The 23,474-nt window shown below is 40.1% G+C and overlaps 1 protein-coding gene across 2 annotated transcripts in view; it reads right to left on the bottom strand.

Annotated features, from left to right (window-relative positions):
* Positions 1-13,055: 13,055 nt before the first annotated feature.
* Positions 13,056-23,474, bottom strand: part of LOC122559657 (coiled-coil domain-containing protein 91-like) — a 193,117-nt gene continuing 182,698 nt past the window's right edge. Inside the window, exon 13 of one of the 2 annotated variants that reach the window (XM_043709495.1) lies at positions 13,056-14,254. In XM_043709495.1, the coding sequence (XP_043565430.1) occupies positions 14,126-14,254 (129 nt within the window). In that variant the 3' untranslated portion in view covers positions 13,056-14,125. Of the gene's footprint in view, positions 14,255-22,712; positions 22,791-23,474 lie in introns of those variants that run through there. The other variant, XM_043709496.1, reaches the window with a different exon arrangement.

The raw sequence follows: 23,474 nt of genomic DNA, 5'->3' as shown, positions 1-23,474 counted from the left end.
AAATAAACAAAATCAGACACCCCAGATAGGACACGAACCCACAATCCCCTCAAAATATTCAGTAGATAGTCTGGACCCTAACATTTTCTTATTTTAAAGGTAAATGTAAAGTGTTGTGTTCCAGATGCAATTCAATTGGTCAAACTACCAGATTTAAAGCAAAACACAGTTCATTCATCCATTATCGTTAAAACACAACAAAAGAAAGAAGGATTTGAAATAACTCTCCTGGAAAGCTTAACAGAATAAAAGATACTGTAACCATGGCTACTTAACTTTCCAATATAGTAACATCTCATAAGCACATCCTTGGCAAAAGGCAAATTCAGCAAACAGATTGTCTCACATGCAGCAGCCCCGGAGGATAAAATATTAAGAGAACTTTCTGAAAGAGTGTAGCAGCCGGGGGAGATTGACTGCAGCTTCCAACCCTGCTGAGACCCCAGCAACAATGTTGAAAACTAAAATGAAAAAACTATTCTGAAAATTCTGGTTCTGTGAGAGCTTGACCATACCCATTCAGGCTGCTTCTATTGTTCCACCTTTTAAAAAAACAAGGCCTCATAAGCTGCTTACTCGAGTGGGTCTGTTTGACTGCTCAGGGCCTCTACCCAAAAACCTCTCTTCAAAAACCCAGGACAAAATACACCTCTAAAGCCACAATATCGTCCCACCAACTTTGAGTCATTTTAGCATCAATAAGTGAGGTAACAGGAGGACAGAACTTGACCTCACTTGAGATGCTTTCGCAGTGCCGCTCCTTCATCAGGTGGTTGTGGAGGACACAATTATAAGCCTCAGAATTTATATCAAAAGTCTACAGTGTGATGTAACTGAAATTATACATTGAAATTGGTTATTAAGTCTTTCATCTGTTAGAATGACCATGATAGTTCCACTCTTTCAGATGTAAATCACAAAACTTTTTTTTAAAAAAGTTACATTCTCAGGTTAACTGTAACAATTGATGTCATGCAGATAAGATGTTGAGATGTTGAAGGTGTTAGCCCCCTGTGTTCCCTGTCTGTGGGTGTCTGCAGAAGTGTGTGTGAGTATCTGTGTGCGTGTCTGTGTATAGGAGTGCCTGTGGGTGTGTGTGTGTGTGCACACGACTGTCTGTGTATGTGTGTGTGTGTGATAGTGCAATGGTGGTCACCTGTAGTGTGACATGAACCCAAGGTCCCAGTCTCTAAATCAATTTATATGAAGAATGTGAGAATAGTTTTTCTGGATGTCACTTATTAAAAGTCATGCCATTCATACATATAATTTTACCACAGGCCTTTATAGTGTAGGATCTGGAGACCTCTGACAAGGAGGGTCATGGGATGCCTCTACATGAACCTTCAGCATATTAGACCTGATTCAGATGTGTCCAGCACAAGCCAAGCTGCAAATACACTTGGGATATTATATCATGCAGGATTACTAACACTTCCCCCTCCCTCCCCCACCCAAATCATGAGGTATTTCATATAAAAACCCAAATTCTCACACACTTAATAGTTTCACATGAGAGAAAAAAAGACAGCCCTATGCACTTATGCAGTCTATGAGACCATTAAAATGTGTTTAGGAATTGTCAGCTGCAGGTGACACTTTAAAGGTTGCCTGTGATCATTTCTGCTTCAGAGATCCCTAGGATTAGTTTGTAATGATTGCTTGTGGCCAAAGTTCCTAAAATATGTTGATGGTCACTGCAAGAGACACATTCAGATTATAATAGCAGATGTGTTTAAATTCAAATCTAGAATACTTAAAGAATGCAATTTCTCCTTGAACAGCCTCACATCACCCACAAGCAGATTCCACATTTGCAGACAGAACAAAATAAACTTACTCAGCCCCCTCTGGATGTGCTGACAGACATTTTTCATATTTATTGCACAGTTGTAATTCAGTTGAAAATGGAAGGTTTTCCATATCCACTTGAGAGTTGTGGGCTCTATGTATTATTCTATTCCATGTTCCAATTTGCATCACAGTCCCTGTCAAACCTATCAGCTTGGAGCCTTCCCACATTCCCACCCAACTATTATTTAACTATTAATATCTCCAATTTTCCCCAAGCCCAAGGCCCACCACTTACCCATGTTTGACATCATTATGCAAAATCCCTGGAGTAATCCACTCAGACTTTCAGACATTTTCTTGAAGCACATTTAGTGTGGGTCATGTAAATTGCTGCCAAATACTATACATTTGACAATGACGTAGCATGTGCCATGCACCAATATACCTGTCCCCTTTATTATTCAATTCTGGCAACTATGACAAGCTGTCTGACTGTCTATACTAAAAGGCAAGGCAAGGCTGAACTGTATGACTATGTTCTGAATGAAATGGCAAAAGAGCAAAAAGGCAAGGCAAGGCAAGGTAAAGGTACAATGAGCATTTAAGTGCAAAGTGAGTGACTGGTAAGAAAGTAAACTAAACCAAGAAAGACACTGTCCCTTTGGTGTATGTCCATGCAATTTAAGAGAAGGAAGAGCACTGCAGTTTAAAATGTTAAGGAGCTACAAAGTGCAGTACTGAAGTACTGAATTGTATTAAAGAAATTAGTCAGCATATGCCATGATGAATGTGATGAAACTGGTGCTCTGCTGATCACTTCCATGTGGACGGACATGAAGCAGCTGCTTCCCATGGAGTGTGGTCTGAGATCTTGGGAAAGGATAACAAACAGAGGCCCAGAGAAGATGCCTGCATATTGCAGCTGCCAGATAACCAGTCTGACTTTTAAATTGGGAGTTGGTACCATCACGCTTCTCACTGGTATCTGGGAGAATAGTGAACTGCATACTAAAGAAATGAACAACTAATGAAACATGCATGCGTGCAAATATGGCCAGTCATTTCCTTGGGAGATTCTAGCTGTTAAAACCTCAAAAGGAAAAATCGCGTTTTTCTTTCACTGTACATTTCCAATTTACTCATCATTGCCCACATAATTAAGTTCCTGGGAAAAGATTGCTCCATGTTCTAAAACAAAAAACAAATTACTATTAGAGAGCCAAAGCAAATATTTGATATTAAAACATATGTTATGTAAGGTAAGAACCAGAATGAATTTCTAACCCTCTGTGAAATCTGCTTTTTCCTGAGGCAACTAGCACAATAGAAAGTGGCTCTTGAAAACATCTGACCCACAAATGCCAATAGGTTATCAATAAAACAACTACTCATTAGGCTGCAACCTACAAGTTGGATTTATACATTTATATATTTGAACATGCTACCTCCTATCCAGCATTTAATCTCATACTCACCTGACTACCGGATCCACTGCTCCATCATTTTTCCCACATCAACAGGGTCCAATTGAAGGATGGCTCTTCCATTAATGCAGCAAGCATTCATGATTCCACCGAAGTGCTTGAATGCTAGGCCTTCCGAATCAGAGGCAAGAAGGTCCACTACCAGTTCAAAACTGTCATTTAACATAACACAGAACCCCGTAAGTGAAAAATACACTTTAAGATATTTTATAGGAGAAGGTGAGGACTGCAGATGCTGGAGATCAGAGCTGAAAAATGTGTTGCTGGCAAAGCGCAGCAGGTCAGGCAGCATCCAAGGAGCAGAAGAATCGATGTTTCGGGCATAAGCCCTTCTTCAGGAAAAGATATTTTATGTACATCTCAGTCCATTGTAAGAAATAGATCATTCCTTGCAACTTTAATTGTAAGAAATAGATCATTCCTGAAATGACAGTATTCATGCCAATGCTTGAATGGATGCACATTTCTGCTTTGCCACTTTAGGATGCATTTATTTTTAGTTTAGATTAAATGGAAGAAATTTGTCTTTACAATGTGGCTAAACTGAAAGAATAAATCCAGTTTTATTGTCTGATCATATAGATGAAGAATGAGAATCCTTTGAGTGGGCACTCATAACATTTCAACTTACATAAGAACATATGAAACAGATGTAGATGATTCAGTTCTTCAAGCCTGCACATGATTGAATCAGACTTTAGCTAATCTGATTATGACCTTAACTGCACTTTCCTGCTTTCTCCCAATTATCCGTAACAGATTAAACATCTGTCTAATTCAGTCTTGAATAATAGAATAAGCCTCCAATTCTCTTGGGGTAAGAATTCAAAAGACTAATGAACCTGACAAGAAATTTCTCATCATCTCCATCGTTAACGGGAGACACCTTAATTTGGAACTCTGCACCTCTAGATCTAGATTTTCCAGAATGGGAAACATCCTCTCAGCAACCATCCTGCAAAGTCTCTTGAGAATTTTACATCCCAGAAGATCACTTCTCATTCTTCAAACCGCCAATAAATAATGGCCTACCTGCTCAATCTTCTTGCAGAAACAACTCCCTTACCTTAGTAATAACCTTCTCTGAACTTCGTCCAGTGCAAGTATATATTTCCTTGAATAAGGAAAGTAAAATTGCACAAAGCACTGTAGGCACAATCTCACCACTATTCTGCACATAGATTAGATTACTTGCAGTGCAGAAACAGGCCCTTCAACCCAACAAGTCCACACCGACCTGCCGAAGCACAACCCACCCAGACCCATTCCCCTACATTTACCCCTTCACCTAACACTACGGGCAATTTAGCATGGCCAATTCACCTAACCTGCATATTTTTTGGATTGTGGGAGGAAATCGGAGCACCCAGAGGAAACCCACACAGACACAGGGAGAATGTGCAAACTCCACACACAGAGTCGCCTGAAGCTTCTCTACTTTTATGTTCCATTTCCTTTGCAAAAAAGACTGAAATTCCAATTGCTTTCCCAATTATTTGCTCAACCAGCATGCTAAATTTTTGTCATTCATATACAAGAACACCTAGATCCCACAGTTCCCCAGCATTCTCCATTCTCTCTCCATTTAAATAACATTCTATTTTTCTATTCTTCTTGTGAAAGTACACAACTGCACATTACCATATTTGTCCCTTCATCAAAATCAATAGAGTGCATTCAGTTGAGGCTCCAGGTCTGATCCCTCTGGCACACTATTAGTGTTTACCTACCTGAAAATGATACAGTGTTTCCCATTAGTCAGCAAATCTTCAACTCATGCTAATATACACCTCAGCAAGACAGACTATGTTCTTTTGACACACTTTTTATGCGGCACTTTATTGATTGCTCTTTGAAAATTCAAATGCACTACACCTACTAGTTTAACTTTATCCACCAGCGTATTACATCCTCAAAAGGATGCAAATATGTCTGTCAACACAAAATAACATTAAGGGAAGTCAATAGTGTAATTTAATTAGGTGCTCCAGTTTCCTCCCACAGTCCAAAGATGTGCAGATTAGGTGAATTGGCCAAGCTAAATTGCCCATAGTGTTCAGGGACATGTAGGTTAAGTACAATAGTCAGGGGAAATGTAGAGTAATAGGGGTAGGGGATGGGTCTGGATGGGATACTCTTCAGAGGGTCTGTGTGGACTTGTTGGGCCAAATGGCCTGTTTCTACATTGTAGGGATTCTATGAAAAAGAAGATTTGAAGTCATGCAATGATGATTACAAATTGTTGCAATATGTAATTTGAGAACAAAATTCAAGTTAAAAAAAGTTAAAAAATTAACAAGAGTAACAATATGGGAAAACTAAAATTAGATTACGAACTGGACTAAGTGAAGATGCTGATATACCAGAACAGTCAGTTGCACTACAGCAACGTTAACTTCTTATAATGCAAGTTGTGTCAGATGTTTCATACTTTAAATACAAATAACTGTGAAATAGAAAAAAAAAATGATCATAGATTAGGCTGATTTCCAAAATCCTGAAAGTAGGAATCTCTGTTAGAAGCCAGAGAATGGAGTTGAGAATCGTATCAGCCCTAATCAAATAACGGAGCAGATTCAGTGGCCAAATGGCCTAATTCTGCTTCTAGATCTTATGGTTTTAATTAAATGGAAACAAAGAAACAAAGTAAATTCTGCTGGCTGTATTTTGGTGATTTTTACAAAGATGTGAAAAATTAAATCTGAAGTCTCTTCCTTTGATGAGGTTACACCTTTTCTTTTCAGAATGAAGTTAGACTATCTCAACAAGATTTTTCACAAACTTTAACCAGATTGAAAAGTTTGCCAATTTCATAATAGTAGTCTACCAATAAACACAAGCTGAAATCTACAGAGGCCAGCTTATATTTATTAGCAACAATAGCAAATCAGTATTTGTTTTTCAAAGACTTAAAAGTTATTATATCTCAATTTCATGTTGTCACCATTGTTTTAATCATTGCCCACCTCAAACTAAACCAAATTGTTTTTAAATTCAGTGCTCTGCTTTCCCCTGAGCTGAGCTTCCATGCCCCTATCCTCTCCACCATATAGACAAGCAACTTCCTTCTGTATAGTATCATGATTAACAGCCCACTCTTTAGCCTGTCTTCCGCTGGAACAATCATTCATTGTTTTATTACCCCTATAATCACTATTCTAAACTATTCAGGTTGGGTATCATGAAGCTTAACGCATCAAAATCTGTAGTGCAGGATCCAAACTTACATCAAATCCCACTCAACTATCTTCCCTGTGCTTGCTGATCTTCATTGACTCTCAGTAAATCAACATTTTTAATTGAAAATTCTGTCTTTAAATTTTTCCCTAACCCTGTTTTCTAAGACATCCTCCAGCAATTCACACCACTGTTGATAGCCAAACAGGTCCTAATCTCATGTAACTGCCTTACCACAAACCCTCTCTCCCACTTGTTAAGACTTACCACTAATCAAGCTTTAAATCATTCTTCCGGATACTTCCTTCTTTCACTTTTTAAAAATCTTATTATGTTCCTGTGAAGCACTTCAGAGCATTGTCGAACAATAAATAACTATATAAATATAAGCTGTTGTACTTGAGGCTTAAAATAAAACAATTAAGTCTTTGGCAAGCCATGTGTAACTTTCCAATGTAATTATAGATTTACTTTCTAGTAACAACTTTTATTATCATCAAACCCTCTGTCACAGACTTCCATTCTGCTGTGGTCCTGTACAACACAAGAGTCTTACATAACATGCTTCACATATTTCTTTCTGCCATATTGAATAATATATATATTGAACAAGGGTCGTCTTTTGTTTGTCATTTATATAAATGATTTCGATGACAATATAGATGGCATGGTTAGTAAGTTTGCAAATGACACCAAAATTGGTGGCATTGTAGACAGTGAAGAAGGTTTTCTAAGACTGCAAAGGGATCTTGATCAAATGGGTCAATGGGCTGAAAAGTGGCAGATGGAGTTCAATCTGGATGAACATGAGGTATTGCATTTTGATACAACAAACAAGGGTAGGGCTTACATAATTAATGATAGGGCCTTGGATAGTGTTGTAGAACAGAGGCACCTCGGAGTGCAGGTATATAATTTTTTGAAGTTTGCATCACATATAATCAGGGTGGTTAAAAAGTTGTTTGGCACACTTGCCTTCTGATGCTTAGTCCTTTGAATATAGGAGTTGGGAAGTCATATTGAGATTGTACAGGCCTCAATGTGACTGCGAGGCCTCTTCTGGAATACTGTGTCCAGTTTTGGTCGCCTGGTTACAGGAAGGAAATTATCAAGCTGGAGAGGGTTCAAAAGAGATTTACCAGGATGTTGCCAGATATGGAAGGTTTGAGTTATAAAGAAAGGCTGTGACTTTTTTTCACTGGAACATAGGAGGTTGACAGGCAATCTAATAAAGTTTATAAAATAATGAGAAGTATAGATAGAGTTAATGGTTGTAATCTTTCCCTTTTCTTGGAGGATTTTAATCTTGGGGGCACATTTTTAAAGTGAAAGGAGAGAGATTTAAAAAAGACAAAATGAGACAATTTTTTAAAAACAGAGAGTGGTTCACATATGGAATGATGGATGTAGGTCCAATTACAATGTTTAAAAGAAATCTGGATAGATTCATGAATAGGAAAGTTTTGGAAGGATATAGGCCAGGACCAAGCAGATGGGTGTAGTTTAGTTTGGGATTATGTTCGGCATGGACTGGTTGGACCAAAGGGTCTGTTTCTGTGTTGTATGACTCCATAACAATGTATTATGAAGTGTTAATGTTTTCTTTTTTCCATGTAGTAGATATTCCTGAACATTGCAACAATTCCTAATGAATGTGTGCTGATAGATAGCTGATATTTGACCATGTACATCAGTTGTTTTGCAATACTAAGATGAGTTTTTTAAAATGATTTACTAAGCAGTTTTTTTTGCATTTGTATGGAATAAGCAGGAATAGTTGCAATAGATGATGTGTGTGGAGGTGCAGGTGAATTTGTGGCAGATATGGAAGTGTCCCCCCTTACTTCCCTCCAAGGCCCCAAGGGACACTTCCATATCTGCCACAAATTCACCTGACCTCCACACACATCATCTATTGCATCTGCTGCACCCGATGTGGCCTCCTCTATATTGGGGAGACAGGCCGCCTACTTGCCGAACGTTTCAGAGAACACCTCTGGGACACCCAGACCAACCAACCCAACCACCCCGTAGCCCAACACTTTAACTCCCCCTCCCACTCCACCAAGGACATGCAGGTCCTTGGACTCCTCCATCGCCAGACCATGGCAACACGACGGTTGGAGGAAGAGCGCCTCATCTTCTGCCTGGGAACCCTCCAACCACAAGGGATGAACTCAGATTTCTCCAGTTTCCTCATCTCCCCTCCCCCCACCTTGTCTCAGTCAAATCCCTCAAACTCAGCACCGCCTTCCTAACCTGCAATCATCTTCCTGACCTCTCCGCCCCCACCCCACTCCGGCCTATCACCCTCACCTTGACCTCCCTCCACCTATCGCATTTCCAAAACCCCTCCCCCAAGTCCCTCCTCCCTACCTTTTATCTTAGCCTGCTGGACACACTTTCCTCATTCCTGAAGAAGGGCTTATGCCCGAAACGTCAATTCTCCTGTTCCTTGGATGCTGCCTGACCTGCTGCGCTTTTCCAGCAACACATTTCCAGCTCTTTATTAAACATAATCAAGATCAGTGAAAAATACGAAGGCCTTGGCCAAAAAGCAGGGAAGTCACTTCCAATTAAAAGAGGTTGATTGCCTACCCACTTTAGCTAAACTGATGTAGTTATTAAATATACTGGTTAACATTTCAATTTGGTTGTATATATAACTGTACATTTTTTTTCCATGAGATCAGTGTACTTTGTCTCAAACATCACATGTAGAAATTATCTAGTCCATTTTCCATAAACTAATGAAAATCAAACATTTAAAAGACATTTGGATAGATACATGAATAGGAAAGGCTTGGAGGGTTATGGACCAGCAGTAGGCATATTGGATTAGTTTAGTTTGCGATTATGTTCAGCATGGAGTGGTTGGACTGAAGGGTCTAATTCCATGCTGTATAACTCTATGATTTAGCAGATGTTGACCCACTGTGTCAATATGCCGCCGTTGGCCAGAATTTATTGAAAGGGAAGTTTCAGTTCTTTTTAGAAAAGAGATTAGAACTAGAAACATCTTCAGCGCAGCATAGCCTAAAAGCATCAAGCATGAACAATACAAAATTTTTCAATTAAATTATTTTACATTTAAAGACAGAAAATAATTTTGCAATGCAAATATTATTTAATGATGTTCACATCTTTGACATGTTTATACGCTATCTGGAAAGGATATTCTTTTAAACAATCACCAATTCTTTACAATTATCAAGTAAATTCCTTCTTCGATTTATATTAAATGGACGAAGCTCACAACAACTGAGGAGTGTTTTATCAGAAAGAGCTAAGATCTTTTTTACTTTTATAAATGGACTCTTGCTGAATTTAGATTTTAAGTTAAAAATCACACAACACCAGGTTATAGTCCAACAGGTTTAATTGGAAGCACTAGCTTTCGGAGCGCTGCTCCTTCATCATATCATGGATTTAGATTAGCTGCTATTGCTCATAGAGTGGGCAAGTTTGCTGTTCCTGGAAGGTTCCAGAAATTGCTAGGACAAAAGCTAGCTCATCATCTCTTTGGAAATTCACTCCACAAATTGTGTGAAGATAGCTGTGCAATCCACATTAAGGAGAAAGAGACATTGTGTCTCTCCAGTTGAAGCTATTATCACTGAACTCAATATAAGACCATAAGACATAGGAGTGGAAGTAAGGCCATTCAGCCCATCGAGTCCACTCCGCCATTCAATCATGGCTGATGAGCATTTCAACTCCACTTACCCGCATTCTCCCCGTAGCCCTTAATTCTTTGTGACATCAAGAATTTATCAATCTCTGCTTTGAAGACATTTAGCGTCCCTGCCTCCACTGCACTCTGCGGCAATGAATTCCACAGGCCCACCACTCTGTGGCTGAAGAAATGTCTCCGCATTTCTGTTCTGAATTTACCCCCTCTAATTCTAAGGCCGTGTCCACGAGTCCTAGTCTCCTCGCCTAACGGAAACAATTTTCTAGCGTCCACCCTTTCCAAGCCATGTATTATCTTGTAAGTTTCTATTAGATCTCCCCTTAATCTTCTAAACTCCAATGAATACAATCCCAGGATCCTCAGCTGTTCCTCGTATGTTAGACCTACCATTCCAGGGATCATCCGTGTGAATCTCCGCTGGACACGCTCCAGTGCCAGTATGTCCTTCCTGAGGTGTGGGGACCAAAACTGGACACACTACTCCAAATGGGGCCTAACCAGAGCTTTGTAAAGTCTCCGTAGCACAACAATGCTTTTATATTCCAACCCTCTTGAGATAAATGACAACATTGCATTCGCTTTCTTAATCACGGACTCAACCTGCATGTTTACCTTTAGAGAATCCTCAACTAGCACTCCCAGATCCCTTTGTACTTTGGCTTTATGAATTTTCTCACCGTTTAGAAAGTAGTCTATGCTTGTATTCTTTTTTCCAAAGTGCAAGACCTCGCATTTGCTCACATTGAATTCCATCAGCCATTTCCTGGACCACTCTTCCAAACTGTCTAGATCCTTCTGCAGCCTCCCGACTTCCTCAGTATTACCTGCCTGTCCACCTAACTTCGTATAATCAGCAAACTTCGCTAGAAGGCCCCCAGTCCCTTCATCCAGATCATTAATATATAACGTGAACAGCTGCGGCCCCAACATTGAACCCTGCGGGACACCGCTTGTCACCGGCTGCCATTCTGAAAAAGAACCTTTTATCCCAACTCTCTGCCTTCTGTCAGACAACCAATCCTCAATCCATACCAGTAGCTCACCTCGAACACCATGGGCCCTCACCTTACTCAGCAGCCTCCCGTGTGGCACCTTATCAAAGGCCTTTTGGAAGTCTAGATAGACCACATCCACTAGGTTTCCCTGGTCTAACCTACTTGTCACCTCTTCAAAGAATTCCAACAGGTTTGTCAGGCACGACCTCCCCTTACTAAAACCGTGTTGACTTGTTCTAATAATATGGCTGATTGGCACTAACAACTCTAGTCATCTCTTACAGAACATCATGATTTTGTCCAGAGGCATCAAAACCATCTTATTATGTTGAACTGTGCCATTCAGGAATTCTATCACATGATTTATTTTGAATAACTTTGATTAGACAGCTCTGAATTCCTTCCTCAGTCTGCTTTTTAACATCGGACCAGAGAACACGCAACTCCAGGCTCAGCTAAAGCTTACCTCAGTCTCAATGACTCTGGAAATGCAATTTCAGGAATAATCTGGAATTTGCCTGCAAAAATGAACCAATTTCCAGTCTGCAAGAATCAAAATTGTTTAGCTTGTAGTTACACGCACTAGCTTCTGAGATCCTACAAAAAGGCAAAACAAAAAAAAAAAATCGAAAGAACTACAGATGCTGTAAATTGGAGAAGAAAATGGAAATTGAGGGAGGCAATAAACAGACAGGTATTATACCTTCTGTGGTTGCAGTGGAAGGTGCCATGAGACTATGTGGAAGTGAAAGGAGAGTGGACCAGGGTGTCCTGGAGGGAACAGTGCCTGTGGAATGCTGACAAGGTGAGGGGAAGGGAATACAAGTGTGGTGGTAGCATCTCGTTGGAGGTGGTGGAAATTGCAGCTAATGATTCTCTGGATGCAGATGCCGGTGAGATGGTATGGGGGACAAGGGGGTCCCTATCACTGTTGCGGGAAGAAAGAGAGAGGATGAGGACAAAAGTGTGGGAGATAGGTCGAATTCAGCTGAGGGAGGGAACAAGTAAACGGACAGGCGTTACATCTTCTACGTGGAAGGGTCACTCGACTCGAAACATTGATTCTGATTTCTCTCCACAGATGCTAGATGCTGAGCTTTTCCAGCAATTTCCATTTTTGACTCCTATAAAAAGGCAATTCTGCCAGGCCTGCCAACTACAAGAACCTACTGGACATTCGCTTTCTCGATATGTGAATTAATTTTTTTGATGTTATTCATAATTGTAACTTCTCATTTCTTCCTTGTATGCATTTGTGTTGTAAAAATATTCCCTGGGTTTCAGTGCATGAATAAACCATCATTTTGCTTTAATGAGAAAGACAACTTGTTGCTGGTCATTTAGAAACTGGACTTCACAAACAGAAGTTGAGGTGGAACATATCATGGCCTATTTTGAAAGGGAAATAGATAAATTACAAGAAAAATAATTAAACATCACCAGCTATGAACAAAAGAGCAGGACCCTAAAATAATTCAATTCACCTCTTTCTTGTTGTGCTAAATGTTTGAAGGACTTCTCCTTCATCAGTTTCAAGATTGGCCATGCAATAATTCGGTTTTGGCCTTTAACTGTAAAGGTAAAAAATCTTGCAAGTGGCCTCAAAGAAAACATATCAGAAAGACCTTGCAATCTCTGTGAAGTGGATATGCCCCCGTTTCAACAGCAGTTTAACACAGGCACCAAGTCAAGACAAAGTCTTGGCATGCAACAGCAACAATGTCAGCAAAGTTAGCACACATGAGTAACCAATCACACTGAAGTATTCATATACAACAAACTAGGAAACTACAACCACTTAATATCCTTCAATTTTAATTTCATTGTGTGAAAATATAATTTAAGTGATTATGAATTCCTCAAAATGCAAACTAAAATAAGAGATACAATTTGTAAAGAAATCAAAGTAAATTCTTTTTCAAAAAGTATAATTTATTATGAAGAAATTTGACAAGCCATGAACAAAAAAATAGCTTTTACGGCAAGAAAGACTAAGCAATTAGTCTGCAATTTAAAACATGGTTAAACCCCATTCAGTAAGATCCAACATTCCCATGAATTTTGTACCAAGATTAACCATGCAGAAGTGTAAGTTTTTACCATGATTGCATTGGAGGCTTCACTTTGAGACAATATTTATATCCTATGTGCACTTAATGACATTAACTTGTGGATTTTCACATTTTTCTGCAGGTGTGGACACCTGAGGTTTCTTCCAGTTTCGATGCAACAATGATGGTGAATGTGGACAGTTTCATCGCTATTACCATCACATAATATAGCACAATCATTTCACTTTTCTAGCAATGCCTGTTTGGTCATTTCATCGAAATAAAATGTAAGTTTTGTACATTGCAGTGCTGGATTTAAATTCGAATTTAAGTGAAGAACTAAACAATTAGAAGGGTGTTCCTAGGTAGATTACAAGCTTACAAAAATCGAAATATTGAAGAGCCAATATAAAAAAAAAGTTTTTTTTAATATAACCACAAAAGATTTTTCTCAGCAGATATACAAAACTTTCTCAAGAACAGATTCAGGTTCTTGTAATTTAATACCTCTCAAACAGGTGTAAATTACATCTATGGTGAAGAAATATACACCTGGTAACAATTGCAATCAATCATAGAGACTGTATAAACCTCGTGTTTATAAGTCTCATATTACAGTGCTCATAAAGCTAATATTTTACAATCTATATGTGTGTTTAGGGTTGGTATCTTTTGTGCTAGTGTTTGTACACTTTAAACATTACTTCCTTTATTAAGTAGTGTTCAATGATCATGTGCTGTGCACGTATGTGTCTTTTTCTTGTGTACAGATGAAATTGTCTGAGACAGTCCATAAAATAGCTGGTAAAAAAGAAACATTTTTAAACTGGCATGCACAATAGGGAATAGCATGTCCAAAAATACAGAAACAAAGTATCAGGTTTATTGCATTGCTGTGTTTGTTTAACTTGCTTCATGTATTTGATCTACTTAAGGTTGCTCGCTATCTTGTTCTGTAGCTACTGGTATATCTTCCAATAGAGCAGATAACTGTCGCTGCGCACATGATAGGAACAGTTCCAAACTGGCTAAGTTACGCTGACGAGCCACTTGGTCAAGCTGCAAGACAAAACATGAAAAGTAAACCAACTGCAGACCACACAAGAACCAAAATCTGATTCAATACACATGTTCAAGCACCAACTTGAATATATATTAGGGTTCTGCTTTTTGTAAGTTCATAAAATTATAAGCATGCAGTGAAAAAATGGCACAGCTGCAGAAGCTGCATTAAAACATTTAACATAGAAATATCACTTATTATTTATCAAACTGCACCCGTGAACTTTAGTGCATAAATAAAAACACAGTACCAGTGGCTAGCTGTTCCCAAGATGCTGCCTGTATAAATCTGATCTAATTATTCCATTATTCTGTTTCTCATCAAAAATCACAGCAGGCAGTTAATGCTTTATTCATATCTGCTCAAATCATATACAGAATGCTGTTCAGTCACCTACTTTTGTCTATTCAGTTAATTTAATCCATGAAGAATATAACGGTGCCAAGATAAATGGGTTTTGCAGAAAATAAAGGACCGGAGATTCCATCAACTAGAAATCTCACAAAGATTGCTACTCCACTCCTTCAATTTTACAGAAGGACAGAGCTGTGCATTTCTAAGAAGGGCATCTGATCAGGCATCTTTCAGAAATGTGCAGCCATATATCCATCTGGCAGTTCTTTTGTAGTGCAGAACTCTCGGGGGGAGGCAAGCCATGCCTCTTTTTACAGCAGTCAGCTGACATATTCTGAAATTTAAAGATCCAGAAACACAGACAGCCATTTTGATAGCAGCTGTCAAAGTATACAAGGTACATTTATGGTTAGGGTGTCTGGAGGCAGGTTAACTCCCACAGAGTTCTCAGCCTCTGACTTGCTCTTGTACCAGAGAACTCAAAGGGCACAAAAAGGCTTCTTACATTGTCTTTTTTCCTCAAACAAAGATTCCATCTCCCCCTCCCCACATTCACTGTCAATGACAGGGCCTTCAACTATAACCAAAACATTTTCCACACATCTGCTCTCATCCCATCCCCGCTGTCCCAGAAGTGGTCCCTGTTTCATTTGCCACTCCACTATCCTTCATCACTTCCACCACCTCCAGCATAATGTCAAACACAGCTTCTCCTTCTCTTTTCAGTAGCATTTGAAGGAATTGCTCCTTCTTCCACATTGTGGTCCATTCCTCAGTCACCATTAACACCATGTCTCCTTCCCACAGTACCATCCCAAACAATTGCAGCTATAACACCTACCAATTTATCTCGACTCTTCTTGCTATCCAAAAACTCACAGTATTCTGGTGTAACAATAATTAGATTTTACTTCTTTCATTTTATTATATTCTGTGTGTTGCAATCTACTCTATATCTGAGAATTAAACGCAGGCTGGATGACTACTTCATGGAACATCTCTGCCCAGTCTGCCAGCATGACACAATCTTTGGATTGTTTGCCATTTTAATTTACCACCTTCTCCTTGCACTCATTTCCATCCTTAGCCTGCTGCAATATCCCAAGTGAATCATCTTTTCTGGTTAGACACGTAACACTAAAGGTCAACAACTTCAGATCATGAATTCTGGCCTCTATAACATTTTTTGGCCAAGTCTCAGTATATACCTTTCTTCATTGAATAATACACTGTAGAAGAGGCTCTTCAACCCATTAAGTCTGCACCAATACATGATAAACACCTGACAGTCAACCTAATTCCATTTACCAGCGTTTGGCCCATAGCCTTCAATGTTATGACATATCAAGTGCTCATTCTGGTACTTCTTAAAGAATGTGAGACAATTCACCTCTTAGACTCTCCCAGACAGCACATTCCAGAACGTGATTGGGTAAAAGAGGCTTCCTCCTATCCCCCCCCAAACCACCTGCCCTTCACCTTGAACCTGTGAAGTAACACATCTACTAAGTGGAACATCTGCTCCTTATCCTCTGTCCACGGCCCTTGTAACCTTGTACACATTAATCAAATTGTCCCTCAGTCTTCTCTGCTCCAGTGAAAACAATCCAAGTCTATCCAATCTTTCCTCATAACTCATAGTTTCCATCTCAGGCAGCATCTTGGCGAATCTTCTCTGCACCCCTTCCTATGCAATCACATCCTTCCTGTAATGTGGCAACCAAAACTGCAGGTACTACTCCAGCTTTGGTCTCACCAAAGGCCTATACCACTGTAATATGACTTCCCTGCTTTTGTAACCTATGCCTCAATTGATAAAGGAAAATGTCCCATATCCCTTTTCCACCACTCTACTAACATGCCCTTCCACCTTCACAGATCTATGGACAAACATGCCAAGGTCCCTTTGTTTCACAGAATTTCCTAGTGTCATGCATTCATGGAATGCTTCCTTGTCAAATTACTCCTTCCAAAGTGTATAACCTCACACTTTTTACAGTTAAGATCTATGACTTATCTGCCCATTTGACCATCCTGGAGAATTGAGGACTGCAGATGCTGGGGATCAGAGTTGAAAGAAGTGTGGTGCTGGAAAAGCATATCCGGTCAGGCAGCATTCAAGGAGCAGGAGAGTCTGCGTCCTGATTATATCTTCTTGTAGCCCAAGACACCCAACCTCACTGTTAACCACCTGGCTAATCTTTGTCATCCACAAATATACTAATCCACACCCCACTGCTATCCACATCATTTGTATAAATGACAAATAAATTGGGTACCCAACACAGGTCCCTGTGGTATGCCACTGGACACTGATTTGCGACACTAAAGTAGCCTTCTGTCATCACCCCCTGTCTCCTACAACTGTGCCAATTTTGAGTCCAGTTTTTCAAAATACCCTGTATCCCATGTGCATTTGCCTTCTTGATAAATTTCCTAGGTGGGACCTTGTCAATGGCCTTGCTAAAATCCATCAACTGCACAACCCTCATCCACACATGCTTTGTTTTCAAAGACAGCTTTTCATTCTTGGCCAATGCTTTGTTTTTTTAACAACAACTATTATTATTCTCTTTGCCTTCAATTTGAAGAAATCTTGCTTATTTAATTTCTCCTCTAATCTATCGTACTTTTCATTCTACTTGTCCCCATCTTTCAACATCATAAAGCCCATTGCATTTCTTTCTCCCATCAGTCTCAAAGATTTTGAATTGGACCTTACATGCTAACTCTATTTCTCTCTCCACCAATGCCAGCAGATTTGCTGTATTTTACAGTACTTTACATTCTTCACTTTTAATTCAGTCCCAAAAGTACAATTTATTTTTGCACACATATTAAAAGATCTCAAATAACGAACAAAGTGCAATAAAACTACAACATATCTTGAAATGGAGCCATATGCTGATGCATTTACACACAGCAAGTGAAACAATATGAACACAAGCAAGCCACTGCCATGTTTAGGCTTTTAGTCTGTCATTTTCTAGTAGACAAAGAGAAAGTATTGACAATGGATCACTGGACTCTGAATGTTCACTGTTTTCCCTCTACAGATGCTGCCAGACCTGTTTCTCTTGCATGTTTTTTTCAGATTTCTAACATCCACAGTTCTGTGTTTATTAAAATAGCATGTTCCACTACAAATATGGTACTCTGATCCATGTGTACATGTATATGTCCTACTCTTGTAAGCTTTTAACTCAGGGATGTCTTAAAACGCATAATGAATGTAGAGACTTGCATTTTAAAATGCTTATACCACATTGTTACACAATTATTTTAAAAAGTTAACACTGTACCACTCTAGGTCTTACAGAGCCTTGGTCAGACCACACTTAGAGTATTGAGTACAAGTCTGGTCACCTTATCTGAGGATGCATGCTCTGGCTATGGAGGGATTGCAACAAAAAAACCTGCAGATGCTGGAATCCACGGTAGACAAGCAGGAGACTGGAACAACACAGCAAACCAGACAGCATCAGGAGGTGGAAAAATCAGCGTTTTGGGTGTAACCCTTCTTCAGGACTGAGTGGGTGTAAGGGGAGCTGCAGACGGCAGGACGGACATACTGAGAGACAAGATCAACAAGGATTACATTCACTGGAATTTAGAAGAATGAGGGGAGGAATCTCATAGAAACACAAAGTTCAAACAGGATTAGACAAGAAAAATGCAGGAAGAATGTTCCTAATGATCAGGGAGTCCAGAATCAGGTGTCTAAGGATATGGGGTAATCCATTTAAGAGTGAGATAAGGAGAGTTTTTTTTTCATCCAGAGGGTGATGAGCCTGTGGAATTTTCTGCCACAGAAAGCTGTTGAGACCAAAACATTGAAAGCTTTCAAAATGGAGTTTCTTATAGGTCTTGGGGCTAAAGGCATCAAAGTGGGTACAGGGACAAAGCAGGAACAGAATACTGAATTGGATGATCAACTTTAATCCTGTTGAATTATAGAGCAGGCTTAAATAGCTGAATGGCCTATTCCTATTTTCTGTAATTCAAAGATAAAAATTGAAAGTGTTGCCCTTGCACAGTAAAAATTTTACATAAGAAGAACAAGAGTGAGAGAGAAACTCAGCATGTCCAGCAGCAATTGTGGAAAGAGAAAGAAAGAGTTAACGTTTCAATTCCAAAATACGGCTACTTCAGAAAAAGTTTCTATACCACTTTTAAATCTGAAAACATCCAAAGGAACATCACTAAGGTGTAAATGAAGTTACAAGAACTTCAAACCATAGGAGGAGCAACCATGCATGCGCATGCAATTGTCTCCACCTAGTGGCGGCGCTGGCCAGAAATGCTGCATTTCTGCAACAAGAAAGTTAACAACACCAGAAAATTTTTTTACTTACGACGGCAATGTCACAACATTAATAGAATGGCAGAACAAAGACAACAGACCTGACCAGACAAGTGCATTGATTTTCGATAAATTTCACTTGCGCCATATTCATTCTGAAATCCTAGACCAAATCATTAGCCATCAACTACAATGTTTTAAAATATGCCTTTCCTTCACAGTAAAACAATTCAGAGATATCACTACAGGTGGCTTTCTGGGGGAAACTTAAAACTGCATAAATCTTTGGCAGTGGGGTTGAATGTGCATATCAGATGACACCAAATTGAGTTTAGATATGATGTTCCCTGGATTAAAGTAGTCTACCTGGCTATTCAGAATTAAAAATCACAACACCAGGTTATAGTCCAACAAGTTTATTTGGAAGCACTAGCTTTCGGAGAGCCATTCCTTCATCAGGTGGTTGTGGAGAATAAGATCATGCTCACAGAATTTATAGCCAATGTTTGCGAATGTAATTTAAAAGAAACTTTGGGATTTACGTATCAAAGAACAAAAACCAGCATATCCCATTATAAAAGATGAAAGTTTCAATCTAAGATTGTTTTCTGTATCATGCCTCCATGACACTGGACTCCTTTGGCAATAAATTGTGAGCATGATCTTATTCTCCACAACTATGTAATGAAGGAGCAGCACTCTGAAAGCTAGTGCAACCTGGTGGGACTATAACCCTGATGTGTGTTTTTTAAATTTGTCCACCCTAGTCCAACCCTAGTACCTCCAAACCATGGCTATTCAGAGGAACATATCCAGAAAGTTTAACTTTGAATCCTGCATTTAAGGCGGCCATAAGTCTGAAATAATTTGTATAATTTATTGAGTTTAATCTTTTTTGAAAACTGGCTCCTGAGGGAATTTCTTTCCACTTAGGGTATTGACTCTTCGCTGGCATACAATTATAGGGATGTTGGTTGCCTTCCAGTACGTTAGGAAGCTGTGAATTCATACTGAAGGTGCTGGCAGGCAGTTTTATGACAGTGGCCATCACAATCTAAGCCCAAATCTTTCCCAATACCCACACATATGTGCCTCCAAGAGACAAAGAATGTCAATAAGCAGCAAGATCCCTAGTTCATTTTCTCTTCTGGAAAGTGGAGACACCAAATCCAGCACCTGCAATATTCCTGATCTATAAACCTCAGCTACACAGTGGATGAGCAATACGGGGACCTGAGACCAGCGCAAAATATTGATTTGTAATGAATTTCATTTCAAGTGAGCATTCAGTCCAAGGATGGTCAGATAGTCATTATTCCAGCATCGATGGGAGTTGCACGTGAGGATGCTGTGGAATCACTATCATAACATTCTCCAAAGAAATCACCCAGGAAACTGCAGATTCCACAGGCAATTGTTCCACTCTTGGAGCCCTCCAAAAGTCTTCATTTAATTTGAGAATTCAAAGGGTTCCAATGAAATTAGTAAATAGTTAGTCAGGAAAATTTAAACTATTAAATGCATAACCTAACACCTGAGTAATTATTGAACAGACCACATATTTACCTCACACACTTCCAATTACACCTCTTCAGATCCTGCTCAACCTTCATTAGGTCCTGAACCACCTTCTCCCACTTAGCCCCTTGACATCCCACTTGACTGGACCTGATCTGGAAAGCTCAATCTCTGCACCACTAGACCCAACCCAACAGGACTCATGCCAGACCTGACCCAATCCAACTCAACCCTACCCGCAACCACCACACCCTGGCCAAAACAAGAAATCCTCCCCCAGACCCAAAACCCTCCATTTCCGTCCCCTGCTAGACCCCATTTCTCCCACCCACCTTGACCTTCCTAAACATTGCAGCCCTTCCATGACCTCCTTGAAGCCTGCCAAATTAACCACTTGACATCCTATGCATTCCCATTTGGCATCCTACCCACCTTGTATTCTGTCCCCTACGCAGCTGGCAGCCTATTTACCCAGCACCCTACTTATCTGACATCCTACCCTGCTCTATATTTACCTGGCACCCTACCATCTATCCATCTTTGCATTATACCCTGGCACCCAACCCACATGCAGCTGGCATCCTACTTGCTTAGCACCCTACACCCTATCCATCTGACATCCTACCAGCACATTTGACAGATGTCAAAGTGGCTGTCAGGAACTTTAAATTTCAGAATATGACAGTTGACTGCTGTAAAAAGGGGCACTGTCTTCCTTCCTCCCAAAGTTCCGTGTTACAAAAGAATAGTTGGAATAGAAGCAAGGCTCTGTAATTCTGCAAGAGCCCTGATTGAAATCTCTTCTCAGAAATGTAAAGCTCCCCTCTTTCATTAAAAAAATGGCCAAAGTGGCAACCTGCTTGTGATTGCAATTGTTTGGTAAATGTTATGTGCAAAATTTCAGCATTTTGCGTATTAGCTGAATTTTACCAAAAATCAGCAGGGTGAAAATTTTGGGAAGTTTCATGGAGAGTTTCTCTCCAAGCCTTAGTGAGTTTTCTCACATAATTTTATGCTGCTCACATTATTACATACACAACATTCTTTCAAGCCTATCATTCGCACCATCTTGCAGTCACCCCAGTCAGACCACTTGCTACAAGAAACCATTGCATTAAGACCCTGCCAGTCTGGTTGAAAGTTGTCACCTGGGTCCATGTGATATCTGACTCAATCCCTTGTTTTGTCTTATTCCAAGAGAAAACATCCCACAGTAGGGCAGAAATAAGTTATGGAGTGCCCGACATTTCGTTCCCCACCTCCTGTGAGGAGAGACCCGCTTTAGTGAGAAATAACGTTAACTGCTAATATGGTGATGCCCAGAACTGTATATCCCTGTAATTAACTAACTTCATTATTAAGTACTAAACCCACTATCAGTATTGCAAATGTATTCTTAACATGCCCAAACTTCCACCCTATTTCACAACTCATTCTGTCTCATACTGGCATTAGTAGCATGAAGAGACCAGCACTTCATGACATCATCTTCTCCTCACCTCAGAGAAGGAAGCCACAGACTCTGAAGAGGAATTATTGGCAAGGCTATCTCCTACATCCTCTGCTAGCTCAGATACGGACACCTAGATACCTTATTGAGAGTATGGTTGGGAGCACATTCTTGTGAGCACATCACTGCCACATGTCTGCAGTTGATTGAAGAAGAAATGCCCCAAAGACTGTTATAGACAAGGCACTTGCTTAGCTCCAGGATGGATAGGATCCCACGATGTTAGCCATTCAGAACTTCATTCAAATACACAAGTTGACACAAAAGCAGGAGACAGTTTGTTTGAGACATTTGGGACAATGACTCAAAGGTTAAAGGACTCCACCAATGGCAGAATACACCAAGCTACCAGTAAGTGCTATGTGCTGCCTCTGACATGCGAGTGCCTGGCTGCCTTTCTGGATAGGTTAGCAGCCACTATGGAGACCCAGGCTCGTGACACTTGGTATGTGCCAGATATATGCACTCAGCTGCACACCATCACTTCTTTAGAGCTTATGGCAAGGCAACAGGGAAAACGAGGGACCGTGATCTCACTCTCAGTGCCCTGTCCTCACAAGAAAACAGGGTGCTGTCTTCTAGAGTCAGCACCCTGCCAGACGAGGAAGCATGTATAGGCAGCCTAAAGGCTCCTCTCAGGACACTCCAAAAATACCTGGCTCCTCAGCTCCACCCTGGTACCAAACTCCCACACAGTACAAGTTCAAGCTGCAGAGAGTCAACCTACATCAGGTAGGACACAATCAGGATGTCTAGGCCCTCTGGCCACAAATGCCAACTTGGGTCACCCATCCAAAACTTCCAGGCTAACAGAGTCTATCCATGTGTTGCAGGATATAGATGCAATCTAGATGTGTGGGAGGGAAAAGAAAAAGAAAACCTTATGACAGTGACTCTTCATTATAAATACAGTATCACATTTTAAAACATATGTTCACTTTTCAACATAAGCTATGAGAGCGAGTATCATTTTAGTTGTAGCTATAGGAATTAATGAATTGAACTTTGTCATGATTGAATGTGTGTGTATCAGGTGTTGTGAAAGATTCCAATTTTGAAAAACCTTAACAACATGAAACATACAAAAAGATCAAACCCTGAAGCTGCGCTTGCAGCTTGGATTATACAGGGAATGCTGGCCTCAACAGCATCAATATATTTGCATAAAGTGAAAGATGATTTCACACATCTCAGTTCCAGTGAATGAGGCATTGTAGGTGCTTTTCCACCCAAAGAATATCCTCATGTTTTCACTTGGCATAATGCTGTGGCTCTTTTGGATCCTCATTGTCCATCACATAACCTTGGTATTCAAAGTTTGTGAGAAGATTTGTAGCTCGGGTGCTCGTTGCTGTGGTTCTGTTCGCCGAGCTGGAAGTTTTTGTTGCAAACATTTCGTCCCCTGTCTAGGTGACATCCTCAGTGCTTGGGAGCCTCCTGTGAAGCGCTTCTGTGGTGTTTCCTCCGGCATTTATAGTGGCCTGTCCCTGCCACTTCCGGTTGTCAGTTTCAGCTGTCCGCTGCAGTGGCC

The sequence above is a fragment of the Chiloscyllium plagiosum genome, chromosome 19 (genome assembly GCF_004010195.1).
Source record: "Chiloscyllium plagiosum isolate BGI_BamShark_2017 chromosome 19, ASM401019v2, whole genome shotgun sequence".
In the NCBI taxonomy this organism is placed as follows: Eukaryota; Metazoa; Chordata; class Chondrichthyes; order Orectolobiformes; family Hemiscylliidae; genus Chiloscyllium; species Chiloscyllium plagiosum.
This window is presented reverse-complemented; position numbering and strand designations above follow the sequence as displayed.